Source organism: Suncus etruscus, chromosome 1 (genome assembly GCF_024139225.1).
Source record: "Suncus etruscus isolate mSunEtr1 chromosome 1, mSunEtr1.pri.cur, whole genome shotgun sequence".
In the NCBI taxonomy this organism is placed as follows: Eukaryota; Metazoa; Chordata; class Mammalia; order Eulipotyphla; family Soricidae; genus Suncus; species Suncus etruscus.
In genome coordinates, this window is record NC_064848.1 from 151,175,568 (window position 1) to 151,202,636 (window position 27,069).

A 27,069-nucleotide genomic window follows, 5' to 3' on the forward strand; every position below is an offset into this window, starting at 1 on the left:
GCAAATGAAAGGGCGTTTGCCTTGCACAAGCTAAAACTAGGACGGAACGAGGTACGATCCCCTGGCTTCGCGTTTGGTCCCCCCAAGCCAGGAGTGATTTTTTTTGTTTTGTGTTGTTTTGTTGTTGTTTTGGAGCCACTCCCGGTGACGCTCAGGGGTTACTTCTGGCTATGCGCTCAGAAATTGCTCCTGGTTTGGGGAACCATATGGGGTGGCCGGGGGATCGAACCGCAATCCTTCCTAGGTTAGCACGTACAAGGCAAATGCTCTACTACTTGTGCCACTGCTCCAATTCCAGCCAGAAGAGATTTCTGAGCACATAGCAGGAATAACCCATAGGTGTCACCGGGTGTGCCCCCCCCAAAATTCCCTGCATAATCTGGTCCCCCTAAAGAGAAACCCAAAGCCTGCTTTCTCTAAGCCACTATAATATAGCACTTCCCCTGAAGGACTTCTGACCAGTAAACCTCCCACACACAGTCAATCCTTTGAACCTGATTGGCTGAGCACATTATAAATATCTCACTCTCACCTAAGATAAAGGAGTAATTTCCAGAAGTTGCTCTGATCCATCAATTTTCTTCCTCTGCTGCCCTGCCCCACTGTAAGCCACTTGGCCTCGAACTCACCCAGAATCCAACATCATGGGCTTCATCTTCATACTGGCACCTGTATACTGGCATACTGTATATGTTAATAAATAGACATTTAATAATTAAATAGAAAATAAGACTATATAGATATTTGTGCAGTAAAGCAGATAGGACTCACAAAGAATGTCCTCCTCGTGAATCTCAAACTAGAAATATGCTGTGGATGCCTGATTATATTGTTGTTATTTTAGAAACAGAAAAATTTGAAGATGATTCATTTCAGTTTCTCAAGAGTCATACAAGAGGACACTGAGTATCTTGATTATGAAGTGATTAAAACACTGGAAGGTTAGGACAGAGAGGGGGAGGGAGGGAAAGAGAAACAGAGAGACAGAGAATGAGACAGAGAGAGAAAGAGAGTACAGAGTTAGGGTTCATGTATTGCATGCTACCAATCTTGGTTCAGTCCCCAAGGACTGCCAGATGTGACCTCTGAGCATTATTAGGTTTGATCCTTAAAAATGCAATTAATAGGTACTGAAAGGCTGAACTCATTTCTGAGACCTATCTGTTTATAATTGTATCTATGGGTGGTTGCTTATGACTGTGAGTCAATGCAAGAATATTGTATACTTTTATGCTTTCTCCTTGCTCAGTGAGTATTTGTAGAGTAAGTCAAACTCCTCAGAGGTCTTTCATCTAGGAAATGTGCTATTGTGGCCATATAGAGGCACTGTGGTTCTACTGAAATATCTATTGCTTCAGGGAGGAGGGAAGAGGGATGTGGAGAGTTAGGGGTAAATAAAAGATGCTATGAAGAGGCAAAGGAGGACATTAGGGCTCATCCTTATTTTAACTGGAACCATCCATTGTAAACAACTCAGGAATATAAAATTAAAATCACTTTCTAATTCATTTTCCTTTGTCCTGTATATCCTGCCGTGAGTTATCTATCAGTAATCTTTTGCTCTTAGTTCTATATTCATGGAACTGGAAAAGGGTATCCCCAACATTGTTCTCCAAACCCTTCTCAATATCTAGTCACTGACATCACAGCCATGTACTATTAATGATGAGAATTGTTGCAGAATGGAACTCTGTCCCATCCATCATCTCCCTCAATGGAGTAGGGCACAGCCAAGGGGCTCCAATGACCTTACACATCAAAGGAGACACACACACACAAAACCCCACTATTGTGCGTATCTTTACCTTCCATGTATCTCTACATATTTCACCTCACAGTATGACTAAGCAAGTGAAAAGGTAGAGTCATTGAAAGAGAAATAACTGTGGATAGATAAGAATCTATCCGTGAGAGTTGGTAAGTACCAAAGACCAATGGCAAGAGAAATACCATATATATATATATATATATAATAAAAAAGAGACTATATATATAGTCTCTTTTTTTAATTTTTGTTTTGGGTCCACATCTGCTGATGCTCAGGAGTTACTCTTGGCTATGCACTCAGAAATCGCTCCTGGCTTGGGGGACCATATGGGATGCCAGGGAATCAAATTGTGGTCCGTCCTAGGTTAGCCATGGGCAAAGCAAACGCCCTACTGCTGTGCCACCGCTATCCCAGTACAGTCTCTTTTATCTTCTATCAAAACCTAGATGAGGAGATAAAAGAAGCTGGGGAAACTGTCAAGAATAATGACATCAGAGGTGAAACCACCAAGTACAAGGCAGCTATAATCCAATCCTCTGCCTGTGGCAGCTTAGACTATGCTCAGATTTCAACTCAGAATCCCAATGGGCTGCAGGTTGTTCTTCTATGTGGTCCTCTGTCTCCTGGGAGCAGGTAAGTATTGGGTTACATTGGATTGTTCTTCAAGTCCAAATCATTTTCCAATGACTGCAATCTATATCTCCCTATTGCTTTGTTTGAACTTTTCCCTTATTTCCAACAGTCCCTATGGACACTGAAATTACTCAGACGCCAAAATACCTCATCATGGGAATGAGGAGCAAGAAGAAATTGATATGCAAACAAGATATGGGACACAATGCTATGTATTGGTATAAACAGAGTGCTCAGATCCCAATGGACCTTATGTTCATCTACAATTTTAAAGAACTTTCTGAAAACAACACTGTTCCGAGTCGCTTTTCACCTGAATGCCCGGATAGCTCCCATCTCTATCTTCATGTTGATTCCCTGCAGCCTGGAGACTCAGCCTTGTATCTCTGTGCAAGCAGCCAAGACACAGCCCTGCACAGTCAGTTTCTCCCTGTTCACAAACCCCCTGGTTCCTGCCAGGAAGCTGTGGGGTAAACCATGACTCTGTTCAGCACATGCACACAAAATCTCAAACCAGAATGCTGCCTACCAAGATATGTAAGAGTCTCCAAAAAGGAGTCCCACCAGTCTGTGTCCAGCTTGTGTTAAGGCTGAATGTGGGACAGATATGTTCAAGTGGTTTTAGGCCAATTAACTTGAGCCTGTGAAAATCTCTCAAATGAGACTTTATTCTGCCCATAGTGGTCTGCCAGCCCTTCTCCCAGTAGCTATCCTCTCTTTCCATCTATTTTACACTCTAGATCTCAACCCTGCTCCTGGCTTCTGATAGGCTTAGCCCTTTACAAACTACATCACTATTGGCTCACCACTGGCTCTGTCCCTTCTTACCACGATGTGGTGAATTTCCTCATCTGGGTTGATTCTCTGCAGAGTGAGTTCTCAGCCTTTTGATGGTTTAATAGACTCCATACTCCATGTGTCTTTTTTTGTAATAAGGACTTCACAACCTGCTTTATTAGGCTTTGAATCTATTAGATTATTTGGGGGGAGGGTTTGGGCCACACCCAGTGACACTCAGGGGTTACTCCTGGCTATTTGCTCAGAAATCGCTCCTGGTTTGGGGACCATATGGGAGCCGGGGAATCAAACCACAGTCCCTCCTAGGTTAGCACGTGCAAGGCAAATGCCCTACCACTTGGGCCACTGCTCTGGACCCAGCCAGAAGCGATTTCTGAGCACATAGAATTAAATCCGTGAATGTCACCAGGTGTGGCCCCCAAATAAAAAAAGAAACCTGCATAATCTGGCCCCCCAAAAGAGAAACCCAAAGCCTGCTTTCCCTAAGCCACTATAATATAGCACTTCCCCTGAAGGACTTTTGACCAGTAAACTTCCCACACACAGTCAATCCTTTGAACCTGATTGACTGAGCACATTATAAATATCCCACTCTCACCTAAGATAAAGGAGTAATTTCTAGAAGTTGCTCTGATCCATCAATTTTCTTCCTCTGCTGTCCTGCCCCACTATAAGCCACCTGGCCTTGAACTCACCCAGGATCCAACATCATGGGCTTCATCTTCATACTGGTATCTGTATACTGGCACTGTATATGTTAATAAATAGATATATTCAATAATTAAATATAAAATAAAACCATATATGACTTTTGTGCAATAAAGCAGATAAGTATCACATAAGAAGGTCCTCCTCATGAATCTCAAACTAGAAAAATGCTCTGGATGCATGATTCTATTATTGTTATTTTAGGAACAGATAAATTTGAAGATGATTCATGAGTATCTTGATTGTGAAGTGATTAAAACACTGGAAGGCTAGGACAGAGAGGGAGAAGGAAGGGAGAGAGAGAAAGAGAGAGAGAAAGAAACAGAGAGAGAAAAGAATGTGGGTACCGGGGCCGGTGCGGTGGCGCTAGAGGGAAGGTGTCTGCCTTGCCAGCGCTAGCCTAGGACGAACCGCGGTTCAATCCCCAGGCTTCCCATATGGTCCCCCAAGCCAGGAGCGACTTCTGAGTGCATAGCCAGGAGTAACCCCTGAGCATTACCAGGTGTGGCCCAAAAACCAAAAAAAAAAAAAAAAAGAATGTGGGTACAGAGTTAAGGTTCATGCTTTGCATACTACCAATCTGGGTTCAGTCCGCAAGGACTGCCAGATGTGACCTCTGAGCATTATTGCGTTTGGTCCTTAAATATGTAATTAATGGGGACTAAAAGGCTGGACTCATTTCTGAGTCCTATCCATATATAATTAATTGTATCTATGGATGTTTGCTTATGACTGTGTGTCAATGGAAGAATATTGTATATTTTTATGCTTTCTACTTGCTCAGTATTTCTAGAGTAAATCAAATTCCTCAGAGGCCTTCCATCTAGGAAATGTGCTATTGAGGCACTGTGGCTTACTGAAATATCTGTTGATTCATGGAGAAGGGAAGAGGGTTGTGGAGAGTTAGGGGTAAATAAAAGATGGTATGAAGAGGCAAAGGAGGGCATTAGGGCTCATCCTTATTTGGTCCATCCATTCTAAACAACTCAGTGATATAAAATTAAAATCACTTTTTTTTTGGTTTTTGGGTCACACCCAAAAGTGTTCAGGGGTTACTCCTAGATCTATGCTCAGAAATTGCCCCTGGCAGCCACAGGAGACCATATGGGACGCTGAGATTCGAACAACTGTCCTTCTGCATGAAAGGCAAACATCTTACCTCCATGCTATCTCTCCGGCCCCTAAAATCACTTTCTAATCTATTTTCCTTTGTCCTATATATCCTGCCTTGAGTTGTATTTTAGTAATCTTTTGCTCTTAGTTCTATACCCATGAGACTTGAAAAGGGTACCCCAACCCTTATCAATGTCTAGTCACTGACATCACAGCCATGCACTATGAATGATGGGAACTGTTGCAAAATGGAACCATGTCCCATCCATCATCTCCCTCCATGGAGTAGGGCAGAGCCAAGGGGCTCCAATGTCCTTATACACCAAAGAAGACAAAAAAAAAAAAATAAAACACTACTGTGTTTATCTTTACCTTCCAAGTGTCTCTACATATTTCACCTTCACAGTATAACTGAGCATGTGAAGAGGGAAAGTCCTTGAAGGAGAAATAACTGTGGATAGATAAGAATCTATTAGTGAGGAGGATTGATAAATACCAAAGACCACTGGTGAGAGAAATGTCCCACAAGTTCCATATAGTCTCTTCTTTTTATTTTTGTTTTGGGTCCAAACCTAGTGATGTTCAGGAGTTACTCCTGGTTATGCACTCAGAAATCGCTCCTGGCTTGGGGGACCATATGGGATGCCAGGGGATCAAATTGTGGTCTGTCCTAGGTTAGCCATGTGCAAAGCAAACACCCTACTGCTGTGCCACCACTCTATCCCCCTATAGTCTCTTTTATCTTCTATCAAAATCTAGATGAGGAGATAAAAGGAGCTGGGGAAACTGTCAAGAATAATGACATCAGAGATGAAACCACCAAGTACAAGGCAGCTATAATTCAATCCTCTGCCTGTGGCAGCTTAGACTATGTTGAGATTTCAACCCAGATTCCCAATGGACTGTAGGCTGTTCTTCTATGTGGTCCTCTGTCTCCTGGGAGCAGGTAAGTATTGGGTTACATTGGATTGTTCTTCAAGTCCAAATCATTTTCCAATGACTGCAATCTACATCTCTCTTATTGTTTTGTTTGAACTTTTCCCTTATTTCCAACAGTCCCTGTGGACACTGAAATTACACAGACGCCAAAATACCTCATCATGGGAATGAGGAGCAAGAAGAAATTGATATGCAAGCAAGATATGGGACACAATGCTATGTATTGGTATAAACAGAGTGCTCAGATCCCAATGGACCTTATGTTTTTCTACATTTATAAGGAACTTTCTGAAAACAACACTGTTCCGAGTCGCTTTTCACCTGAATGCCCAGATAGCTCCCATCTCTATCTTCATGTTGATTCCCTGCAGCCTGGAGACTCAGCCTTGTATCTCTGTGCAAGCAGCCAAGACACAGCCCTGCACAGTCAGTTTCTCCCTGTTCACAAACCCCCTGGTTCCTGCCAGGAAGCTGTGGGGTAAACCACGACTCTGTTCAGCACATGCACACAAAATCTCAAACCAGAATGCTGCCTACCAAGATATGTAAGAGTCTCCAAAAAGGAGTCCTACCAGTCTGTGTCCAGCTTGGTCTTAAATAACTGTGTCAAGGCTGGATGTGGGACAGATATGTTCAAGTGGTTTTAGGCCAATTAACTTGTACCTGTGAAAATCTCTCAAATGCGACTTTATTCTGCCCATAGTGGTCTGCCAGCCCTTCTCCCAGTAGCTATCCTCTCTTTCCATCTATTTTACACTCTAGATCTCAACCCTGCTCCTGGCTTCTGATGGGCTTAGCCCTTCACAAACTACTTCACCATCTGTTCACCACTGGCTCTGTCCCTTCTTATCATGATATGTGAATTTCCTCAGCTGGGTTGAAAATCTGCAGTTCTCAACCTCTTGATGGTTTAATGGACTCCATACTCCATGTGTCTTTTTTTGTCGTAAGGACTTCACAACCTTCCTTATTAGGCCTTGAGTATTGGATTTTTTGGTTTGTTTGTTTTTGGGCCACACCCAGTATGCTCAGGGGTTACTCCTCTCTATGTGCTCAGAAATTGCTCCTAGTTTGGGGGACCATATGGGACACCGGGGGATCAAACCATGGTCCATTCTAGGCTAGCGCATTCAAGGCAGATGCCTTACAGCTAGCGCCATCTCTCCAGCCCATCTTGAGTCTATTGGATTGTGACTCAGTGCAGAGTGACAGACAAGAGGCCTGCTAGCATTTTATTTTATTGTTTTGTTTTATTTTGGGGTCATACACAGCAATGCTCAGGACTTACTCCTGGCTCGGCAACAGGCCTGGTGTGCTCAGGGACTATAAGTGGTGTTGAGGATCAAACCATGGGTCAACCATGTGCAAGGCAATTGCCCTACATGTTGTACTCTCTCCACCTCAGTTTCTCATTGCAGATATTCTAGAGCAAGAATTGATCGTGGGTGCTATCTTTGCTGAACCCAAATTTTCTTGGCATGATATCTTGTAACCATCCCCAGTCTTGTAAACACATTCAGGGCCTGAAGTCTCTCCTAGTCTAAGCAGTGTGCCTCAGGCACTGAAATCATAAAATTCTCTAGGAAGAGAGTCTACTGTGGCTATGCATAGGTACTTTAGAGACAACATGCAAATTAAGGAGAGATATAGATAGATGCTCAAATTTTTAGGATAATCATATGACTATCACCTAAATGGGATGCCTAGGAGGATAGAAGTGGTGTCAGTAATGATCTGTATAATAGAAATAAAGTGGGATCTCTGTATACTCTTCCTATGCCTGAAGGTTCACCCAAAGTTCCAAATAGAAAAATACTTCCATAGGGAAATTACCTGGAAAGGAAGAAACACCTCAGAGGCCTGTAGCAATGGGGGTCCAGGAAGCTTTGAGTAAGGATTCACACTAACTCTTTTTTTTCCACACTAATTCTTTTTCCTCAGAGCTATTAAGAGTTACAAAAGCATAGATAGGGCCCTGTGTCATGACCATAAAGCAGAGAGCAGAGTACAGATCTGTGAGGATAGTCGGTGTGATGTGGTGGGAGTGTCTTTTCTATTCTATTTTACTGACTCATAGATGTGGCAGACAATTTTCCAGGCAGCAGGAATAAAAGAAATGTTCTAGAAGACACTATAGCACATGGCAACAAACATAAGTATATATATGTATATATAATAAGCTATGTATACATATATATACACATACATATCAACTGCTAGGTTTAGTCGAAGAGGTGAGCTGTAAATTATCACTAATACTCAAGAGAGCATTAGTGATAAACAGAGAAGCAAGACCTGGGACAAGTAGTAGTGGTAATATCTGGGGACCTGGTAATATTGAAGAAGATGATTCCTGTTAATATCAGTCTGTTAGGACCCAGATTTAATATATTTTGAATAATCATGAATATAGTCTTTTGTAAGAACAGAAAAGTGATATCTGTGATTATCTGATGATATGTATATTTCATAAAGTCATCTTAAAAAGAACACTGGTAGGATGATACAAAATAGTAATAATACTTCAGAGTGTTATAAATTTTGTTACATGCAGTAAAATGTCTAATATTAGATGTTAATATATGAATTTTGTCTCAGATACTCAGGCAACACTACCTCACCAACATCACACCATTTTTAACGCCTTGGGTGTTATGGTCCCTTCCAGGAAATAGATTCCCCCACCATGCTGGACCACCCCACATACGGAGAAACTGAGTTGTTCTCACATTCTATTTCTAAGCCCCTCTATTTTTTAATCCTATGTTAATCCAATCTGGAATATACTAAGTATAGAAGTATGGAATATTCTAAGTATGTAATATTCTACCTTCTACTTGCACATTGAAGAAGATACTAGAGAATTATAATAATTTATCAATAAACACATTTACTCATGACTTATTAGAGAAAAATGGGTTTTAATCCTATTATCAATAAAGAGAGGCAAAAAGAGGCTTTATAAAAAAAGAAATTTTAAACAAAGAATATTGGGAATAAGTATGGAAATAATGAGTATTACATATAGTCCTAAGTATGGAAATAGTCGGTATTACTTATTTTCTTTAAGCTGATTATCAGACATCTTCGATGGGCTTCTTTGTATATGTCTGCTTGGACAAGTTGTTAAGGGGGCCATAAACACACGTACAACAACAAAAACAACTTCAATTCATTAGGAAGCATATTCATTAGGAAGCATCCAAAAAACACTTTGAGACTCCATCTGTAGGAAGAAGACTGTTCATGTTCTGCCAGTTTCTCCTTTAGCAGCTCCATTCAAAATCAAATTTGCACCATTTCCTGCACAAGGATTTTCTCAAAGGTGAAATACATCTTTCAATAACAACTTTTTTCCCTGTATGTGAGCTCTCACACAGGGAGATTTAGGCTATTTCCAGCAATCCTCAGGCTCTGTACTCAGGAGTGATCCCTGACAATGCTCCAGGGATACTAACAAAATCGGCTGCCTGTCCTAACTCTCTCACTCTTAACCTCAAATGTTTAAATTTACAGTGCAAGCTCTCATACCACCTATCTTTTGTATGTAGATTCTTTTTTTCTTTTATTATCCCTGTAGAAACAAAACAGTGCAATAAGCAAATGGAGAAATATCCATAATCTAAACAAATCCCATCACAGAAAAAGTGAACCCTTGGGTCTACTCATGGCACAACCACATGGGGGCACTGTTCAACTTTCAGCCTCTGCATGTTTCTCAGGAGCAGCAAGCCTACTTGAACCAGCAACCTAGCATCGGAAGGGTTAAGCAACCATCTTCTTTGGTGTTTTAATTTACCAAAGAACTTAATAGCATTGACATTAATTTGCAGGTGTGCTATGTCAACAGGAAGCTAGGAACGTATGCAGTGGTTAGAGAATGGCTCTGAATTTGCAAGGGAAAGAGAAGGAAATGTAATAGGAAATAGAGGGTTTGTAAGCCCATGAGCAGGCACAGGTAAAGAAAACAGAAAAGCAAAGATAAACAAAAGTTGTAAGGACAAAAACAAAAAAACTGTGTAACCATCTTCACAGTCCTGACCATTGTCACGGGTCATATAAAGGATTTTCAGGGTAAATATTTGGATCCTATTGCTCAGGATTTGGTTATAAAGTAGGGTTTCTGAATCACTTAAGACAATGTCATCAGTACTGAGTCATTTTGTCATCTCCAATTTAAAAAGGGATGCAAACACCTTCTCCTAGTGGACTAGGAGGCAGAAAGGTATCTATGTGCCCAGTTCCACGTGTTCCATGTTTCTGTACAGCCTCTACCCACTGGAAGCAAGTATGTCCTTGGAGTGAGTGGGATATAGTTGTTTTAAGCCTGACAGTTTCTAAATCCAAGTCCATCCCTTAGACTCCCTACATGCTTTTTGCTCTTGATCAGTTTCCCTTCCTAACTGTCTGTGAATTCTGGTCATACAGAAATGACTCCTGGAATAAAAAAAAAAAAAAAAGGACAGGAAATGGCAGCACATTTAATTCCTCTCACAGTTCTGAAGACTGAGAATTTGAGAATTAAGTTTAGTTTTGGGAAGGGGTCTATTCTTGAACTTGTTCTAATAAGTGGCTTCTCACTGTCTCAATGCTCGCTTCTCTATGGAAAGAAAGCTCCTTTGAGTCTCTTCTTGTGAACAAAGGGCACCTGTGTTATTGCATTAGGATCCCACCCTCAAGCGCCTCATTTAACCTTAGCCAGTTCCTGAATGATCCTGAGTCCAATTAATTTTCACTGGGAAGTAGGAATTTGGTATTTGAAATTTTCGACATGCATGCATGAATTGGGGGAGGGGGTTGGTGACATAATTCCACCCCAACTCTCATCTCTTAATTTTTTAAGAAAAGCTAAATACACTTTGACATTTGCAAAATTAGATTAATGTCCATCTATTTAGAACCATGGAATATTATAAATCACTGTTTCCCCATAGAGATGTGTTTTCATCTGAAATGAAATGAGTAGTCAGTCATTAAGAAAGACTTTAGAGTTTCATATAATTTCTCTGCAATATTCTGAGCAATGTTTTCATGGCATAGGTGAATAAAAGCTGAATTATACCAATTGCTCTGGAATAGAAAAAGATGATTTTAGAGTGACTTTCAGCCAGTCTAAGAATGATATATAATATTTTTCTTCCTTGACATTGACTACCACATCTTTATAGACAAGGGATATTTCTCAGAAATTTTTCTGGAAAAAACTACTGAAAAATTGTGATTGATAATTGACAGTCTAGTCAATTAGAGAAAAATGTTAGATGCATGAAGCACAAATGTGTGTATGTGAGGTGTGTGTAAAATACCCCACGTTGGAATAATTTTTCTTTAGGTGGCATGTACTAAAATCTATTGGTCTCATCGTAACAGTTCCATAGATACATATAGATAATAATATCACAAATGTTATCACAAATCTCAGCTGGATCTCCCTTAATTATAGCTAAAAAGGGAGGTTTTGCCTTCAGTTTCATAAAGTTAAGAAATGTTAAGAAGTTATATATATAAATATATAAAATTTAAGAAGTTAAATATATAAATATCTTCCAGAAATAGTATAGTCTAAAATCTAGTAATAATGAACTTTAATACAAAATTATGAAAATACTTAAAAAATTCTGTTGAATAGCAACAATATAAATAATGCTACCCAGACAGTATCTGATGAGGGATCATTTGACTTTTATGTCCTAAAACATTCTGACTTGTCTTTTCTTTCTTACCATGGTGAACTACTAACTATTTTCCTTTATTGATACAGTTCTTTGTAAATCATTTTGCCTCCACCAGATATGGTTTGAAGATCAATCAAACGACACTGTCCCAGAAAACTGAAGAATAGGATAAAAGGTTGATGGGTTCAGGATTGTAGGTTGATTGAAAATTTCTGTTCTTCAGAAAAATATGAATAAATCAGATAATTAACAGTGGACCACAATGGAGGTGCAGTAATCCAGCGGAACTATAAGTAACCAGGAAAAGTATGAGAGTTAATTAAATGAATTATGGGATATTGGCTATAGCCCTCCTCAGGAAATAGATTTGCTTCACTAAGTGGAAACTGGAACAATGAAGCTAACATACCTGCCTCACAACATGTTAAAAGGTAGATGTACCTGGAACTTCATACTAATCAATGAAAGACAAATACATCATTCTATTGAAGAGTAGCATAAAAACTAATGCTACCAGGCAAGTATCTATGGGGGACCATCTCACTATTTTCTTTTTTTTTGGTTTTTGGGCACATCCCAGCGGTGTTCAGGGAGGTTACTCCTGGCTGTCTGCTCAGAAATAGCTCCCTGGCAGGCATGGGGGACCATATGGGACACCGGGATTTCGAACCAACCACCTTTGGTCCTGGATCAGCTGCTTGCAAGGCAAACGCCGCTGTGCTATCTCTCCAGGCCACACCATCTCACTATTTTATGTCCTAAAATATTTTAACTTGTCTCATATCTTACCATAGAATCAGTTAATGCTGGGTAAGTGGATACACAGAGTTTAGGTAAAGGAAAATATAGTGAATCAGAGCATGGACAAGACGATGATCAATTCCCTACTTACCCTTTTGAGGTAATCTGGCCTAGGCATGGCAGATAGAGTTGCCAACCGTGATGCATGCTAGACCACTGGTAGACCATATAGGCCTTAGAGCCAGTCTGCACAGGCCAGGAGCACATTACATAAGAACATCACTCAATGACATCACAGGCAAAAGGTCCTATCAGAAAACAGAAAGTACAGAGTTTATGCGAACCCACTCTAGAGCTAGCTCTCTGGTCCCTGAATCTGCCATGGGCTCCAGGCTCTTCTATTGTGTGGCCCTTTGTCTCCTGGGAATAGGTGAGTCCTGGGAATAAGGTGGGCCTGTGTGGGGTTTTGCCAGGCGTGGTAACCACCTGCCTCCCAGGAAGACTACAACAGGAGACTCCCTTGTTGTAGTCATCCCTTTCTCTGTTTCCTTCATCCCTTTCTTTGTTTCCCAACAGACCCTGTGGATCCTGTGATCACTCAAACCCCCCAAATACCTGACAAAATCAAGAAATCAGAGATTGACCCTGAGATGCTCCTATGAGTCTGGCCACAACACTGTGCTTTGGTATCAACAAGTCCTGGGCCAGGGCCCCCAGTTTCTTGTTAGTTACTTTAATGGAGAAGAGAATGAGAAAGGCATCATCCCTGATCGCTTCTCAGTTCGACAGATCAGTTCAGATTTGCACTCTGAGCTGAACATTTCATCCACAGAAGTGAATGACTCTGCCCTGTACCTCTGTGCCAGCAGCCTCACAGCCCTGCCTGCTCAGGAGCCTCCTGCACAAAAACATTCTTGCCCAGCCCAGGAAGTGAAAGTGAGAGGAGGCTGCCAGCCAGCAGGGCTCAGCCTAGAGAGAACAGTGTCTTTGTGATTATATGTAGAAATGAATTTAATGTTCCAGAGTCAAGAAGGAAAATGTTTTATGTGTGGATAGAAATCAGGAAAAGTAGCTTTCCCCAATTCATGTTTCAGATCTGGAAGAAAGAGGAATCAAACACATTTGCATTTTCTTAGTCACGTTCTCCTCATCTGTCCCCATAGTCAATTTCCTTCTCTGACTTCTTTTTTCCAGTTCCAGATTATCCAGGACTGAGAAAATTATGAACTTTAGTGGATTTTCACAGTCTCTTCCCTAACAACTGCAAAGAATATATTACTCAAGGCAAAGAAGATTCACTGATCCTCAACACCCAAAGAAACACCAGTAAGTCAAAGGCCAGGTCCCAGCTGTCTCATAGGCCAAGAGTCTTTGTCTATCAGGAAGGCTCTTAGCCAGGAGGATCCCATTTGTGCTTTCTCAGATTCACTGCAATATCTGAATAGAATATCTGCAGTGACTAGAGCTCCCTTCTGCACATGAGGTAATGACCATAGAAGATCAGCAGGAATGCTTACATTTCAATCTCGACTGTCTATTCAAAATATATTCAATGGCTCATGTTTTATGCCAGGCATTGTGTTACATGAAATTTTTTATAATATACATGTTTTTTGATTTGGAGAACTTTGAGGTCTATAATAAAAATACATAATTATTTTCCTATAGATCAAATTGAATTTTTCATAATTTTTTATTTAAACACCATGTTTACAAACATAATTGTAGTTGGGTTTCAGTCATAACAAGAACACTCCCCTTCACTGTGCAACCTTTCCCATCACCAATGTTCCCATCTCTTCCCTCCCCCACCCCCAAATCCACCCCTCCTGTATTTGAGATAGGCTTTCTACATCCTACATTAATTTTGACATTAATTCTTACCTGTGCAGGTCAATTACTTAAGTGCCAAATGGCTCCAGTAGGAGAGAAACAAAATAAAATTTTCATTTCTTAACTTGTACCTTACATATCTGCCCTCATGCATCAGTTGATCATCTGCTGTTACACCACTTGACAGGTGACCCTTTTGCTGATTTGATATGACACAAGTCAAAATGAGTTCTTCAGTGTTGATGCCAAACTCTGAAGTTTGACATTCATAGTAGGTGAAGAGATTGTTACAATGCGAGCCACAAGCAAATCAGGAAAAACTGTAGAATATGTGGGATTTGGGCTTCATGAAAGGCTTTAGGTCCCATTAGGCGACTCATTTTTTTTTCAGAATATTACACTTACACGCACAAATAAATGCAGCTCATTATGAAAGTCTTTGAATCAAAATCAGTTTATCTGGGACAATTAGATAGTGAAACTACTTAAATCATATGGATGAATTAAAAGTAATTCAAAAACTGTCTTAAAAGAAAAACAACTAGAGAGATATAAATTTTTACTCTTGGTCCAGAGAAGTAACACAGGGAATTAAATGCTTTCTTTGTGTGCAGATGACCCCAGTTCAATCAGTACCACATATCATCCAAGCACTGTCACATATGGATTTCTGAATACAAAACCAGGAGTAAGTCCAAACTCCTAATTAAAATAAAATTAAATACCATATTTTTTATACCATAAGATACACTTTTATCCCCCAAAAGATGTCATCTTATGGAGGGAATGCTGCCTAGAGCTGAAGCCTGAGTGCAGGGGAGGAAAGCATCTAAAAACTATGTGAGTCTTATGGTCAGGTGCATCTTTTAGAGTGAAAAATATTGTAGAATTTATTCTAAGCAGTTCATTTGTACATTATTTTTACTTGACCCTGTGTCTGAAAGGACATGACCCTGTGACAAGTAATTTGGGGTTCAGGCAAGAAAATAACAAACATCTCAGAACGACTCATAAAAAATACATCCCAATCAGCGTGTCCTCTTCCTCCCCTGCCCTGTCATGAGCAAGGAGCCTGATTATGTAGAGCCATCTTAGATACAATCTTGGGTCAGTAATGTTATACCCAAACAAACATATCAGTCTGCCTTCATACTCTACAGAATGAATTATTTGTGATGCATGTGTAGGTAACCCATACAATGACCCAATGGCAAACAAAAATGTAATTATCATAGATACTATGGTAGACATCTATTTCTTATGGCTTTGGATGGGGAAACAGTGTGATGAAGAAGCCTAACCCATATATAGACCTTGCCTTCTAACTGGAAAATATGCAAATGCCTAAAATATGAGTTCATTAAAAGATAGTTTTCCAGGATAGTCATTCCATCTGTGAATCACACATGTTCATAGTAAAAGACTTCCAATTACTACTCTTTCTAAATTGATTGAGTATCCAGGATCTCCTAAGGCCCCTATGATGAAACTTCAAGACAATTACTCAGCTTTTTGGCAGGTTTACTCTGTATAACACATTTGCTAACTGACTAAAATAAGGACATAAAATTCAAAGTAAAGCACATTTTAGTTTCAAAGTTTAGGGTTGAGATGTCACTTGGGTCATTTTTTTATTGTTGATTTTGTAGAGGACATATTCAGGGATACTGGGCAATGTGGGATTGGTGGTCATCCCTATAATGCTCAACTGCTACCAGAGCCACAGCAGGCAAAAATGAAGAAGTGCATGTGGTGCCAGGGATCACATCAGGGTCTAGAATAGGCCAGGAAAGTGATCAACATGATTCTTTAACCTAAGTAGTTTCACTACCTAATTGTCCCAGATAAATTGATAGAAGAACCATCTTTGATTCAAGGATTTTAAGGTGGTACTCTCTATATTTTCAGTTCTCAGGCCTAGTTCAGTATTTAAATTCATGTTTTAATGTTGGCAAAGAGTTTAAAAGAAAAGATGCCTTGTCAAACCATCAAGAAAATTTCTTCTCTAAGACCATTGTCAGCAGAACCAGAGTTTCTAGTTTATAATAAAGTATGTCCTTTAACCTGAATCATTGTTAGGTAGAAAAATATGATTTTCATAGCTAGGACATGTCTTGAGTTTTTTTGCCAGAGGCAAAGTGATAAGAAATGGATTTAGGAATTTATACACTGACATGTCTGGATAATGAGAGAAAGTGTCAGTCATGTAGAGCTACCATACTTGTAATTCATTTCATTGTTTATTTCAGGAATTTATATGAGAATAAGTAGGTAATGTACATAAGCATGTATACAAAGGAAACTACCTGAATTTTCTAATGATTATTTTAATATATATGTATATAAATCTAATTTTTTAGGAATAAATATACTGGCTGTCCCCTTGATATACATTCATGGCCTGAATAATCTTGGTTTGCCTCATCCATCTTATCATAGTTATTACAAGATGAAACACTGAATCCTTTGTCAGTGGAATGCTGGTTTGAACAATGTATTTCCTCATCTAAGGCTACGTTTGAAGATCAAACTCTATTCAATAGGCCAGAACATTAGGAGTGTGTTAGGACTAGGAAGAAAAATCTGGTGTTAATTAGACATTTGTCCATATAGAGATACTGTGGACAAGTGTTGCCATGTAACCCTGAAAGGGTCCCAGGAGAAGAGAAAGCCTGGATGGGCCTCCAGTGACAGTGTCCTAAAAGGTGGCTCTGCTCATCCTTCCACAGTCCATGAAAGCATGGATGTACCTAGAACCGCTATCAGCTCAAGGACAACCAGCACAAGTATATGTCCTGACTACACAGGAAGTAGAGGCAAAAGCTGGGGTCAGTCTGTGGAAGCTGGGATAGCAGGCAGTAGAGAACACAGTGCCTGAGGACATCTGAAGATGATGCTTCAATACTCAGAGACCTCACAGGTAGGAAAGAACATCTAGAGTATTAATGCAGAGGTCAGGGTTCTGACCCAACAAGCAGGCAAGAGAATATCACTTAGTGACATACTCAGTGACATCACAGACAGTGGCTCCTAACAGAACAAGAGCACAGAGTTCTGGAACCTGCCCTGAGCTGGGGGTGTCTGGTCCATGAGGCTACCATGGACTTCTGGCTCCTCTGTTGGGTGGCCCTTTGTCTCCTGGGAGCAGGTGAGTCCAGGATGTAGGGTGGGTCTGTGCTGAACTTTGACAGGACTAGGAGCCATCTGCCACCGTGATGATTTTAGCAGGAGGCTCCTCTGTGTCTGCTTTCAACTCTTTCTCTCTTTTTCCAACAGGCTTTGTCGATCCTGAAGTCATTCAAACCCTGAAACACCTGATCAAAACTATAAGTCAGACAGTTACCCTGAGATGCTTCTGTGAACCCAAATACGAAAATGTATACATTTCGTATATGTGGCCAGGTCCCTGAATTCCTTATTCAGTATTACAATGGGAAAGAGTATCAGCATCCCTGCTCGCTTCTCAGTTCAACAGTTCAGTTCAGACCTTCACACTGAGCTAAGCATGAGGTCCGCAGAAGTGGATGACTCTGCCCTGTACCTCTGTGCCAGTAGTCTCACAACCCTGCCACCTGTTCAGAAGCCTCCTGCACAAAAACACTCCTGTCCAGCCCAGGAAGAGACAAGAGGCTGCCAGCCATTTATGCTTAGGCTATACAGAGGGCAGTGTCTATGCTTAGGCAGGGTTAAGGATTTAATGCTCAGAATGCATAGCAAAGCATTGTTTTACCTGTGTATATGATGGAAAATAACTTTCCTAGGTTCATGTTTAAAAACTGGAAGGACAAGAAATACAAAACTATTGCTGTTTGTTAACTATTCTTTCCCCTCTTTCCCCTAGAGATCATCCCCACTTCTCCTCTCCTCTAGCTTTTCTTTCTTAATTTGGATCAGGACTTGAAGTCTTATTCAAATTTCACAGCCTCTTTCCTGAAAACTTTAAGGAACATGTACATCACATCAAAGTATATTCTAATTGATCCAATGTGACAAAACATCAAATGAAACAACAAAACTATGGTCCACATTTCTGCATTCCTCTGTCTTGCAGAGCCGGACCCAGTGAACTCCTTCAAGGAGATTATCATTATAAAATGTCAGCTGTGCATTTCCAGGTGCACATCAATGTGAAAGTAATATTTGCAATGAAAAGATCTGTCTTCTATCACAGCATAATGACCAAGGAGGCACTGAAGCAGAATGATCTTCATTCAATCAGTAGTGTTTGTTGTTCAACATACACATAGGGTACTATCCTCTGTTGGCCTCTCAGGTATAAATTGCATGAGATAGTAAAAATAAGCATAATTACTGATGGATGTTTAAGGTTTAATATAGCAAATGTAATCACTCTAGAAATTCTGATTGGTTCTCTGGCAACTGCCTTTCGCATACACAGGTCAGTTACTGAATTGCACAATTGCTCCAAACAAGTACAAATGAATGTTTTCATGTTTGCTAATCAAGACTCCTTTGCTTATAAAATTTTAAGTTACAAATCAGAAAATTACTATATAGCAAACACAATTATGTTTCGCACTTAAAAAAGAAGGGAGCTTGTCCTTAAGATAAAGAACTTGGGTCCGAGTGATAGCACAGCAGTAGGGTGTTTTCCTTGCCCGGGTTGACCCAAGACAGACCTGGGTTCGATCCTCTGGCATCCCATATGGTCCTCCAAGCCAGGAGCGATTTCTGAGTGCAAAGCCAGAAGTAACCCCTGAACATCACTAGCTGTGGCCAAATACCAGAAAAAAAAAAGATAAAGAATTTGATCATGTGAAATAGCTATTGAGATGAAAAGGTGGAGTCTCCATCCTGTTTGTCAGCCTCTTACTATCATACATTTCCACAGAAAGAAAAACTCACAATCAAAATTAGATCCTGTGCCCTTGTCCCTAAATAGGAACAGCCCCCCACTGGTTGTCCTTTACTGGGTTCCTTCTTTCTGCTCTATGCTGGGTAAAGAAGTTCTGGCAAAACATGTGGAACCCACTCATGGACAGGCAACTCCAGTACAAAAACTCTTCTTGTCAGGAAACTTGAGGCCCTCCTTTGTCTGAAACTTTTGAAGGATTGAAGGGAATCTTTATTCCTTCAAAGGTGAGTGATGGTCTAACTGGATAGGGAATTTTAGTTGGGAGTCTTTTATCATTCAGCACTTTGGATATTTCATGCATTTCCTTTTGGTGAGTGGTATTGATAGAAAAATCTGCTATGAATCTTATGTACATTTCCTTATTTGGAACTCTGCTATCACACAAACTACTTCTCTTTTTGACCCAGAAATTTTGAGTTTTATTCTACTTGATGATTTCTCATAAATCTTCTTTTTAAAATATCTTTATTTAAGCACCATGATTACAAATATGTTTATAGCTGGGATTAGTCATAAAAAGAACACTCCCCTTCATCAGTGCAACATGTAGCATTTCCACCACCAATGACCCCTATCTCCCTCCTCCCCCACCTCTTGCCTGTATTTGAGACAAGCATTCTACTTCTCTCACTTTTAACATTGTCACGATAGCTGTTAGTGTAGTTATTTCTCTAACTGCACTCACCACTCTGTGGTGAACTTTATATTATGAGCCTGTCCTTCCAGCCCTCTATTGTCTCAGCATTATTATAATATGACATTTATATTTCTTAAAACTCATAGATGAGTGAGACTATTGTGTCTATCTCTCTACCTCTGACTTATTTTCACTTAGCATAATAGCTTCCATGTCTATACATGTATAGGAAATTTTCATGACTTCATTTCTCCTGATGGCTTCATAATATTCCATGATGTATATGTATCACAGTTTCTTTAGTCATTCATCTGTTGAAGGGGTTGTTTCTAGATTCAGCTTATTATAAATAGCACTGCAGTAAATATAGATGTGCAGAATGCATTTTTGTATTGCGTTTTTGTGTTTCTAGGTATATCCCTAGGAGTGCATCATAGCTGCATCATAGCTGCATCATATGGGAGCTCAATTTCCAGTTTTTTTTGATGAATTTCCATATTTTCTATAAAGGCTGAACGAGACAGCATTCCCACCAGCAGTGAATGAGAGTTCCTTTCTCCCCACATCCTCACCAGCACTAATTATTATTGTTCTTTGTGATGTGTGCCAGTTTCTGTGGCATGAGATGATATCTCATTGTTGTTTAGATTTGCATCTCCCTGATGAGTAGTGATGTGGAACATTTTTTTATATACCTCTTGGCCATTTGTATTTCTTCTTTGAGGAAATGTCTGTTCATTTCTTCTCCCCATTTTTTGATGTGGTTAGATTTTTTTCTTAAGTTCTGTCAGTACCTTGTATATCCTAGATATTAGTCCCTTATCTTATGGGTATTGGGTGAACAGTTTCTTCCATTCTGTGGGTTGCTTTTGTATCCATAACTCTATTTCCTTTGAGGTACAAAAGCTTCTCAGCTTAATATAGTCCCATCTGTTAGTTTCTGTTTCCACTCTTTTGGAAAACGATGTTTCCTCCTTGAGGATGCCTTTAGTCTCAATGTCATAGAGTGTTTTACCTACGTGTTGTTCTATATATCTTATGGTTTCAAGCCTGAGATCAAGGTCTTTGACCCATTTGGATTTGACCTTTATGCATTGTGTTAGATGGAGGTCTGAGTTCACATTTTTGCATGTGGCTGACCAGTTACCAACGCCACATGTTGAAGGGCTTTCCTTGCTCCATTTTACATTTCTTGCCCCTTTATCAAAGATTAATTGATTTTATGTCTGGAGAACATTCTCTGAATACTCAAGCCGATTCCACTGATCTGTTGGTCTGTCTTTATTTCAGTATCATCTGTTTCAATGACTACTGCTTTGTAATACAATTTAAAGTTACAGATCTTATAAATCTTTTACACAAATAGTTTTAAATTCTTGTTTTGTTTTGAGATCACATCAGCCAGGCTTAAGAATTACTCTTATCTGTATGTTCAGGATCACTACTGGTGGAGCTTGGAAGATCAAAAGAAGTACCAGAGACCAAACTCAGAATATCCACATTCAGGATGATCACCCTACACACTAGACTTTCTCATCCAAATTCTCTTCATTTTCTCAAGTTCATTGATTTAATCTTTAGATTTTGTTGTACTCTTGTTGAGCCCATCTAATTGTATTTTAGTTCAACTTTTGATTTTTTTTTTTTTTTGGTTTTTGGGTTTTTTGGGTCATACCCGGCAGCGCTCAGGGGTTACTCCTGGCTCCATGCTCAGAAATCGCTCCTGGCAGGCTCCAGGGACCATATGGGATGCTGGGATTTGAACCAATGACCTTCTGCATGAAAGGCAAATGCCCCACCTCCATGCTATCTCTCTGGCCCAACTTTTGGATTTTTTTTTAAACTCAGTTTGGATATTTCTTATCGTTTTCTAAAATGTTAAGGTTCTCCTCTGTAAATTCTCACCACGCACCATATCACCAACCCCAAGTGAACAAGTCTGAATCAGGGTTCCACATGAAATGATCCAAGCCAGACTGAGGGTGAAACACACATAGTCTGGCAGTCTTCTACCTTGTCTCTTCAACCATTGCCCAACAGAACTTTTGTTTTTATTGAGTACACAAACCACCTCTGAGTGGGGCAATAAGGACAGATAGCTCAGGCTATCCTGAGCCAGTCCCTCCCAGGTTTACAGATAAGACTATCTTGGGGATAAATCCAAGTAGTAAATGAACATACAAAGGAACCAGGGATGATCTTTGCTTTAGGTAAAATAAGGTGTAACCTAACACTCCTCCATTGATTTCTTCATTTCATTAGGCTTCTAAGAATTTTTCTTTAAGAACTTCAACAGGGAATTCAGATGTCTTGATGTCCTTGGGTTTCTTCCTCTGCTTTTGTCCTCATCCCTCATGCATATGAATTCCTCCTCCAGTTCTTCAAGATGCCTTCAAATTGTGAGCACTCAGAATGATCCTGGGTTCTAGTTCCCAAATTGGCTTTATCCTTTATATTGTGCAATGTCAGGGAAAAGTAGTGTAAGATCCTGAAATATGTGAAATGATAGAAGATAGGTTCTGCACACTCCTTTTTATTACTACACAATCAATTCAATAAATTTCTGGTTAGACTTTGTACTCAGCATCTCCATAGCTCAAGTATATAGAATTAAATCCTCCCATTCTAAAACCAGAGCGCTGGAGAGATGAGGGTCTGGAAGCAATGGTCTGGAAAACAATTCACACACACACATACACACACACACACACACACACACACACACACACACACACACACACACACACACACACACACACACGCTTGGAGGGAGAAATGGATTTTCAGGGTTCCCACACATTTGCCCTTTACTCCTAAGAAGCAGAAAACTTCTTGGAGACCAGGAAATGAAAGAGAGCATCTTCCTTCCAATCTGAGTTCAAAAATTCAATCAAAAATCGCCACACTTGGAGGTGGGACCAACACCAATCCAAGGTGCTACATTCAAAATGTTTCCAGCCAATGAGTAACAAGGCATATTCTGAGTCAGGTAGAATCAGATCAATCCTATTAACCCAACACTCAAGCATTATATGACATCAGGGCAAATATGCAAAACCCAGTCTTTCTCTTGCACTCCAAAAACTTGGTCTCAGTATTATGGAGTTCTGACTTCTGCTCAAGCTAGGTTTGATGTATCCATAATTTGTGTAACTTCAAAATTTTAAGAAACAAAAATTTAGGCCCCATACCAGAACCTTTCTCCCTAGCCTGGGGAGTGCTAAGAGGCTTAGCAGACCCCCAGCCATCCTTGTCTTTTTCCCCTGACTCCAGGCCTTCCCTGAGCACCAGCCCAGATGGGCAGAAGTGGGTTCAGGTGGACTCTTAGTGGTCGTCAGGTTCCCACCTCCCTCCGTACTCCAGGTGGGAGGTGCATGGGGAGGAGGGCTGGCAGACATCTGGCTTCCGATTTCGTCCTTGATTCTGGAGACCAGCTCTTGCCAGGTATAGGGTTTTTCTCCTCTGGACTTCAGTCTTTCCCTGGAAACACATCTAGGTGGACTCTATAGGGGTCAACAGGCTTTCACTCTATCTCTCCCTACACTAATGGGAATGCACTCTGGGAGGAGGGCAGGCTGTTCTAGCACTGGTTTATATTGGGACAGTCAGTGAAAATTTTTTCTCTTTTTTTATATTGATATTATTGTGTGCATATATTCTATATATCCATAATATCCATCTTGTATTGGGACCTTGATACTGCCCTACAAAGCTCATTTCTAATATTTTACTGCCTCAGTCCCAACCCTTACTTCCCCCCATCCTCCCATGTAGGTGCAGCTAATGACATGAAGCTCACCACATAGAATGATAAATGCAGTTAGAGAAATAACTACACTGAAAACTATCATAACAATGTGAATGAATGAGGGAAAAAGAAAGCCTGTCTCGAGTACAGGTGTGGGTGGAGTGGGGAGTAGATAGGTCTGGGAAATTGGTGGTGAGAATCCTGCACTGGTGAAGGGGGGTGTTCTTTACATGACTGTAATCATACAAGTACAATTATATTCGTAATCACGGTGTTTAAATAAAGATAATTAAAAAAAGAAACAAATTTATGATTTTAAAGTAAAACATATAAATTTTACTTTGCAAAAGCAGGCTGAGGGGCAAGAAAGATAGTAAAGTGTTAAGAGTGCTTGCTTTGTATGCAGCTGACCTGGATTCAACACCTGTCTCAACATACTCAACATACTGTCTCACAAGTCCTGCCAGAAATGATACCTAGGACAGAGCTAGTAGTAAGTCCTGAGCAATTCTGGATGTGGTATAAAAACAAGACAAAAAACAAGATAATAAAGTAAGTTGCTTAGTTTTACTCTTTATTATATTTTCTTATTCTAGAAACAAGGGCTAATATTACTTTGCATCTGTGATGTTCATATTTTCGTCCCCAGGTATTCAGAATTTGTTTTTAGCACAAATGAGTTAATATGAGTTTCTCTGAGAATGGGAATATGGGCTTCTTTTTGTTTTGTTTTGTTTTATTTTTTTTTCCATGGTGGCTTAGATCCCAGCCTCTCCATCTACATTGAATGTGCTTTATCACTGAGTCATATTCCTGGCTCCTTGCCAACTGTAAATTAAAATAAAAAGAACATTCCCTTTTTTCTGTGCAAGCGTGCTTTGTGTGGTATGGGAATTTCTGTGTGGTAACATGTAATGTTCTCTAAATTATACTCATTCTTTAAACGAGTATAATCCTCACAGCAAGTTTTAATTGGGCAAAAATTGGTATGAGATCATTTCTGTGATACACAAATACACAGATTTCTGCGAGAAATATGAGGAAAATATTGGTATAGTCTGATCTAGTCTAATAGTTTACCACACTATTTCAAAATCTTAATATAAATATTAAACTATAGAATATATACACAGTATATACATACTATCTAAAATTGTTAATCATTTATTTCTGAAAAACTATTTGATTGATGGGAGGAGAACTTAAATATGTTTCTAAATAAAGTTCCACTTGACATCATTGAAGTTTATTTTTATAGATTTAATTTTTCTAACAGATCTATTACATCTTAGCAAATTAAAAAATGTTACAGTAATAATTCACTTCACCAAGTTGCTGGTCCCTCTATTCTTTATCAGGTTAAAGATGGGCTTAATTTTTAAACCTAAAACAGTGAAGCTGGTGGCAGTAAAGTAAGTTCGTGGTATATGATGAGGCAGCTGGGATGAGTATCAAGGGATATTTCTGCTTTAACAGTTAATGGAGCTATTGAGTTTACCCATGAGTATGTGGGCTTTTAGCCACCAGGAGGTGCTGTGAACCCACTTACTACCAGACATCCGGGAGACAGACTTGTACCACCAGAGGAAATAGCTCTTGCTTTTACTGAAATGCATTTTAAGTTCTCTGCTGAGGTCCTGGAACACAGGGTGATAAATCACATTCCTCTGGCCAGGAATGTGCAGCTACATATAGACTATTCAACAAAAAGGGAACCATTTCTCTGAGACATCATAGGAATCGAGGAGAAAGAAAAATGGGGCCGGAGAGATAGCATGGAGGTAGGGCATTTGCCTTTCATGCAGGAGGTCATCGGTTCGAATCCCGGCGCCCCATATGGTCCCCTGTGCCTGCCAGGAGCAATTTCTGAGCCTGGAGCCAGGAATAACCCCTGAGCACTGCCGGGTGTGACCCAAAAACCACACACACACACACACACACACAAAAGAAATTGGGTATTTGGGTGCAGGCAGAATCAGAACTAGGTAAATGAAGACAGGTAGATTCTGCTCATCTCACATGCACCCTTAGTTGCGGACCTATATGATAGGCATATGGAGTCTTCTTACTGATATGCACTGGATTGTCAGGTCCCAGACAATAGGCAGGAGCATATCACACAATAACATCTGTCAGTGACATCACAGGCAGAGGCTCCTATCAGAAACAGGAGCACAGAACTGTGGGGCCTGCCCTGAGCTGGGGATGTCTGGTCCATGAACTGCCATGGGCTCTAGGCTCCTCTGCTGTGTGGCCCTTTGTCTTCTGAGAGCAGGTGAGTCCTGGGTACAGGGTGGGCCTGTTCTGGCCTTTGCTAGGCCTGAGAACAAGCTGCCCCCTTAGGGCTATGTCTTCCCTCAACCCTTTATCTCTTTTCTCCAACAGGCCCTGTGGAACTTGGGGTGACTCAGACCCCAAAATTCCTGATCAAAGCTAGAAGTCAGACAGTGACCCTGAGTTGCTTCTATGAATCCGGGCATGATAACGTGAACTGGTACCAATGGGCCATAGGCCAGGGCCCTGAATTTCTGGTTCAGTATTATGATGGGAGAGAGTATCAGAAAGGCAGCATCCCTGATCACTTCTCAGTTCAGCAGTTCAGTTCAGTCTTTCGCTCTGAGCTGAATATGAAATCCATAGAAGTGAAAGACTCTGCCCTGTACCTCTGTGCCAGCAGCCTCACAGCCCTGCTGGCTCAGCAGCCTCCTGCACAAAAACTCTCCTGCCCAGCCCAAGTGACAGTGGCAGGGAAGCTGCCAGCCAGTCATGCTTAGTCGGTATGGCACAGTTTTTCTATATTGAAGAGTATTTACTGCCTGTGAATCAAGATAAAATATTGTTTTACTTACATATATCAAGAAAAGTAACTTTCACAGGATCAGATTGTTTCAACACTGTAATGAATTTGATGAATTACTGTATTTTTAGCTTTATAAGACATACCTGACCATAAGACACACATAGTTTTTAGATGAGGAAAACGAGAAAAAAATAAAAGTCGCAGCAGCGATCAAATAGTCTTAAATAAAAGCTCTATATGTGACGGTGAAAGTGCATTAACCTGATTGCTCATCCTATGTGGCAGGCCTGTGCAATAAAGGGGGCATCACATTGTAGATGTCAAGTGGTTAGTATCTGCTCTCTCCCCTGCTCTCAGGCTTCAGCTTCGGCAGCATTCATTCCATAAGATGAACAGACATTTTCCCCATATTTTTTGGGGGGGGAGTACGTTTTATGGTACATATTAGTAGAGTACTGTATTGAAGTATGACATAATTCCACTGTGGTAATTTGTGCAAAGGAATACAGTATTTTTAATCTTTGAAAAAAAATGTTTTGGTTTTTGGGTCACATCCGGTGGCACTCAGGAGTTACTTCTGACTCTGCGCTCAGAAATTGCTCCTGGCAGGCATAGGGGACCATATGGGATACCAGGATTTGAATCACCATTCTTCCTGTATTGGCTGCATTCAAGGCAAACGCCCTATCATTGTGCTATCTCTCCAGACCTTCTTTAAATCTTAAAATATGACTGATGCAGTTTTATTTCACAAAAACATGCCTCATCCCTGTTATGTGTTAAAATTTACAATGAGAACA

The 27,069-nt window shown here is 40.3% G+C and overlaps 2 pseudogenes and 3 gene segments (V, D, J or C); all 5 read left to right on the forward strand.

Annotated features, from left to right (window-relative positions):
- Nucleotides 1–2,352: 2,352 nt before the first annotated feature.
- LOC126023484 (T cell receptor beta variable 4-2-like) lies at nucleotides 2,353–2,875 on the forward strand. The segment is given in 2 exon segments: nucleotides 2,353–2,401; nucleotides 2,511–2,875. Coding segments are annotated over 2 exon segments (414 nt in total).
- A 3,042-nt stretch (nucleotides 2,876–5,917) lies between these two features.
- On the forward strand, nucleotides 5,918–6,441 carry LOC126023643 (T cell receptor beta variable 4-2-like). The segment is given in 2 exon segments: nucleotides 5,918–5,966; nucleotides 6,077–6,441. Coding segments are annotated over 2 exon segments (414 nt in total).
- Nucleotides 6,442–12,756: 6,315 nt separating this feature from the next.
- Nucleotides 12,757–13,368, forward strand: LOC126023801 (T cell receptor beta variable 9-like; annotated as a pseudogene).
- A 3,939-nt stretch (nucleotides 13,369–17,307) lies between these two features.
- Nucleotides 17,308–17,950, forward strand: LOC126023892 (T cell receptor beta variable 9-like; annotated as a pseudogene).
- Nucleotides 17,951–25,695: 7,745 nt separating this feature from the next.
- LOC126023972 (T cell receptor beta variable 5-1-like) lies at nucleotides 25,696–26,243 on the forward strand. The segment is given in 2 exon segments: nucleotides 25,696–25,744; nucleotides 25,855–26,243. Coding segments are annotated over 2 exon segments (438 nt in total).
- Nucleotides 26,244–27,069: the final 826 nt, after the last annotated feature.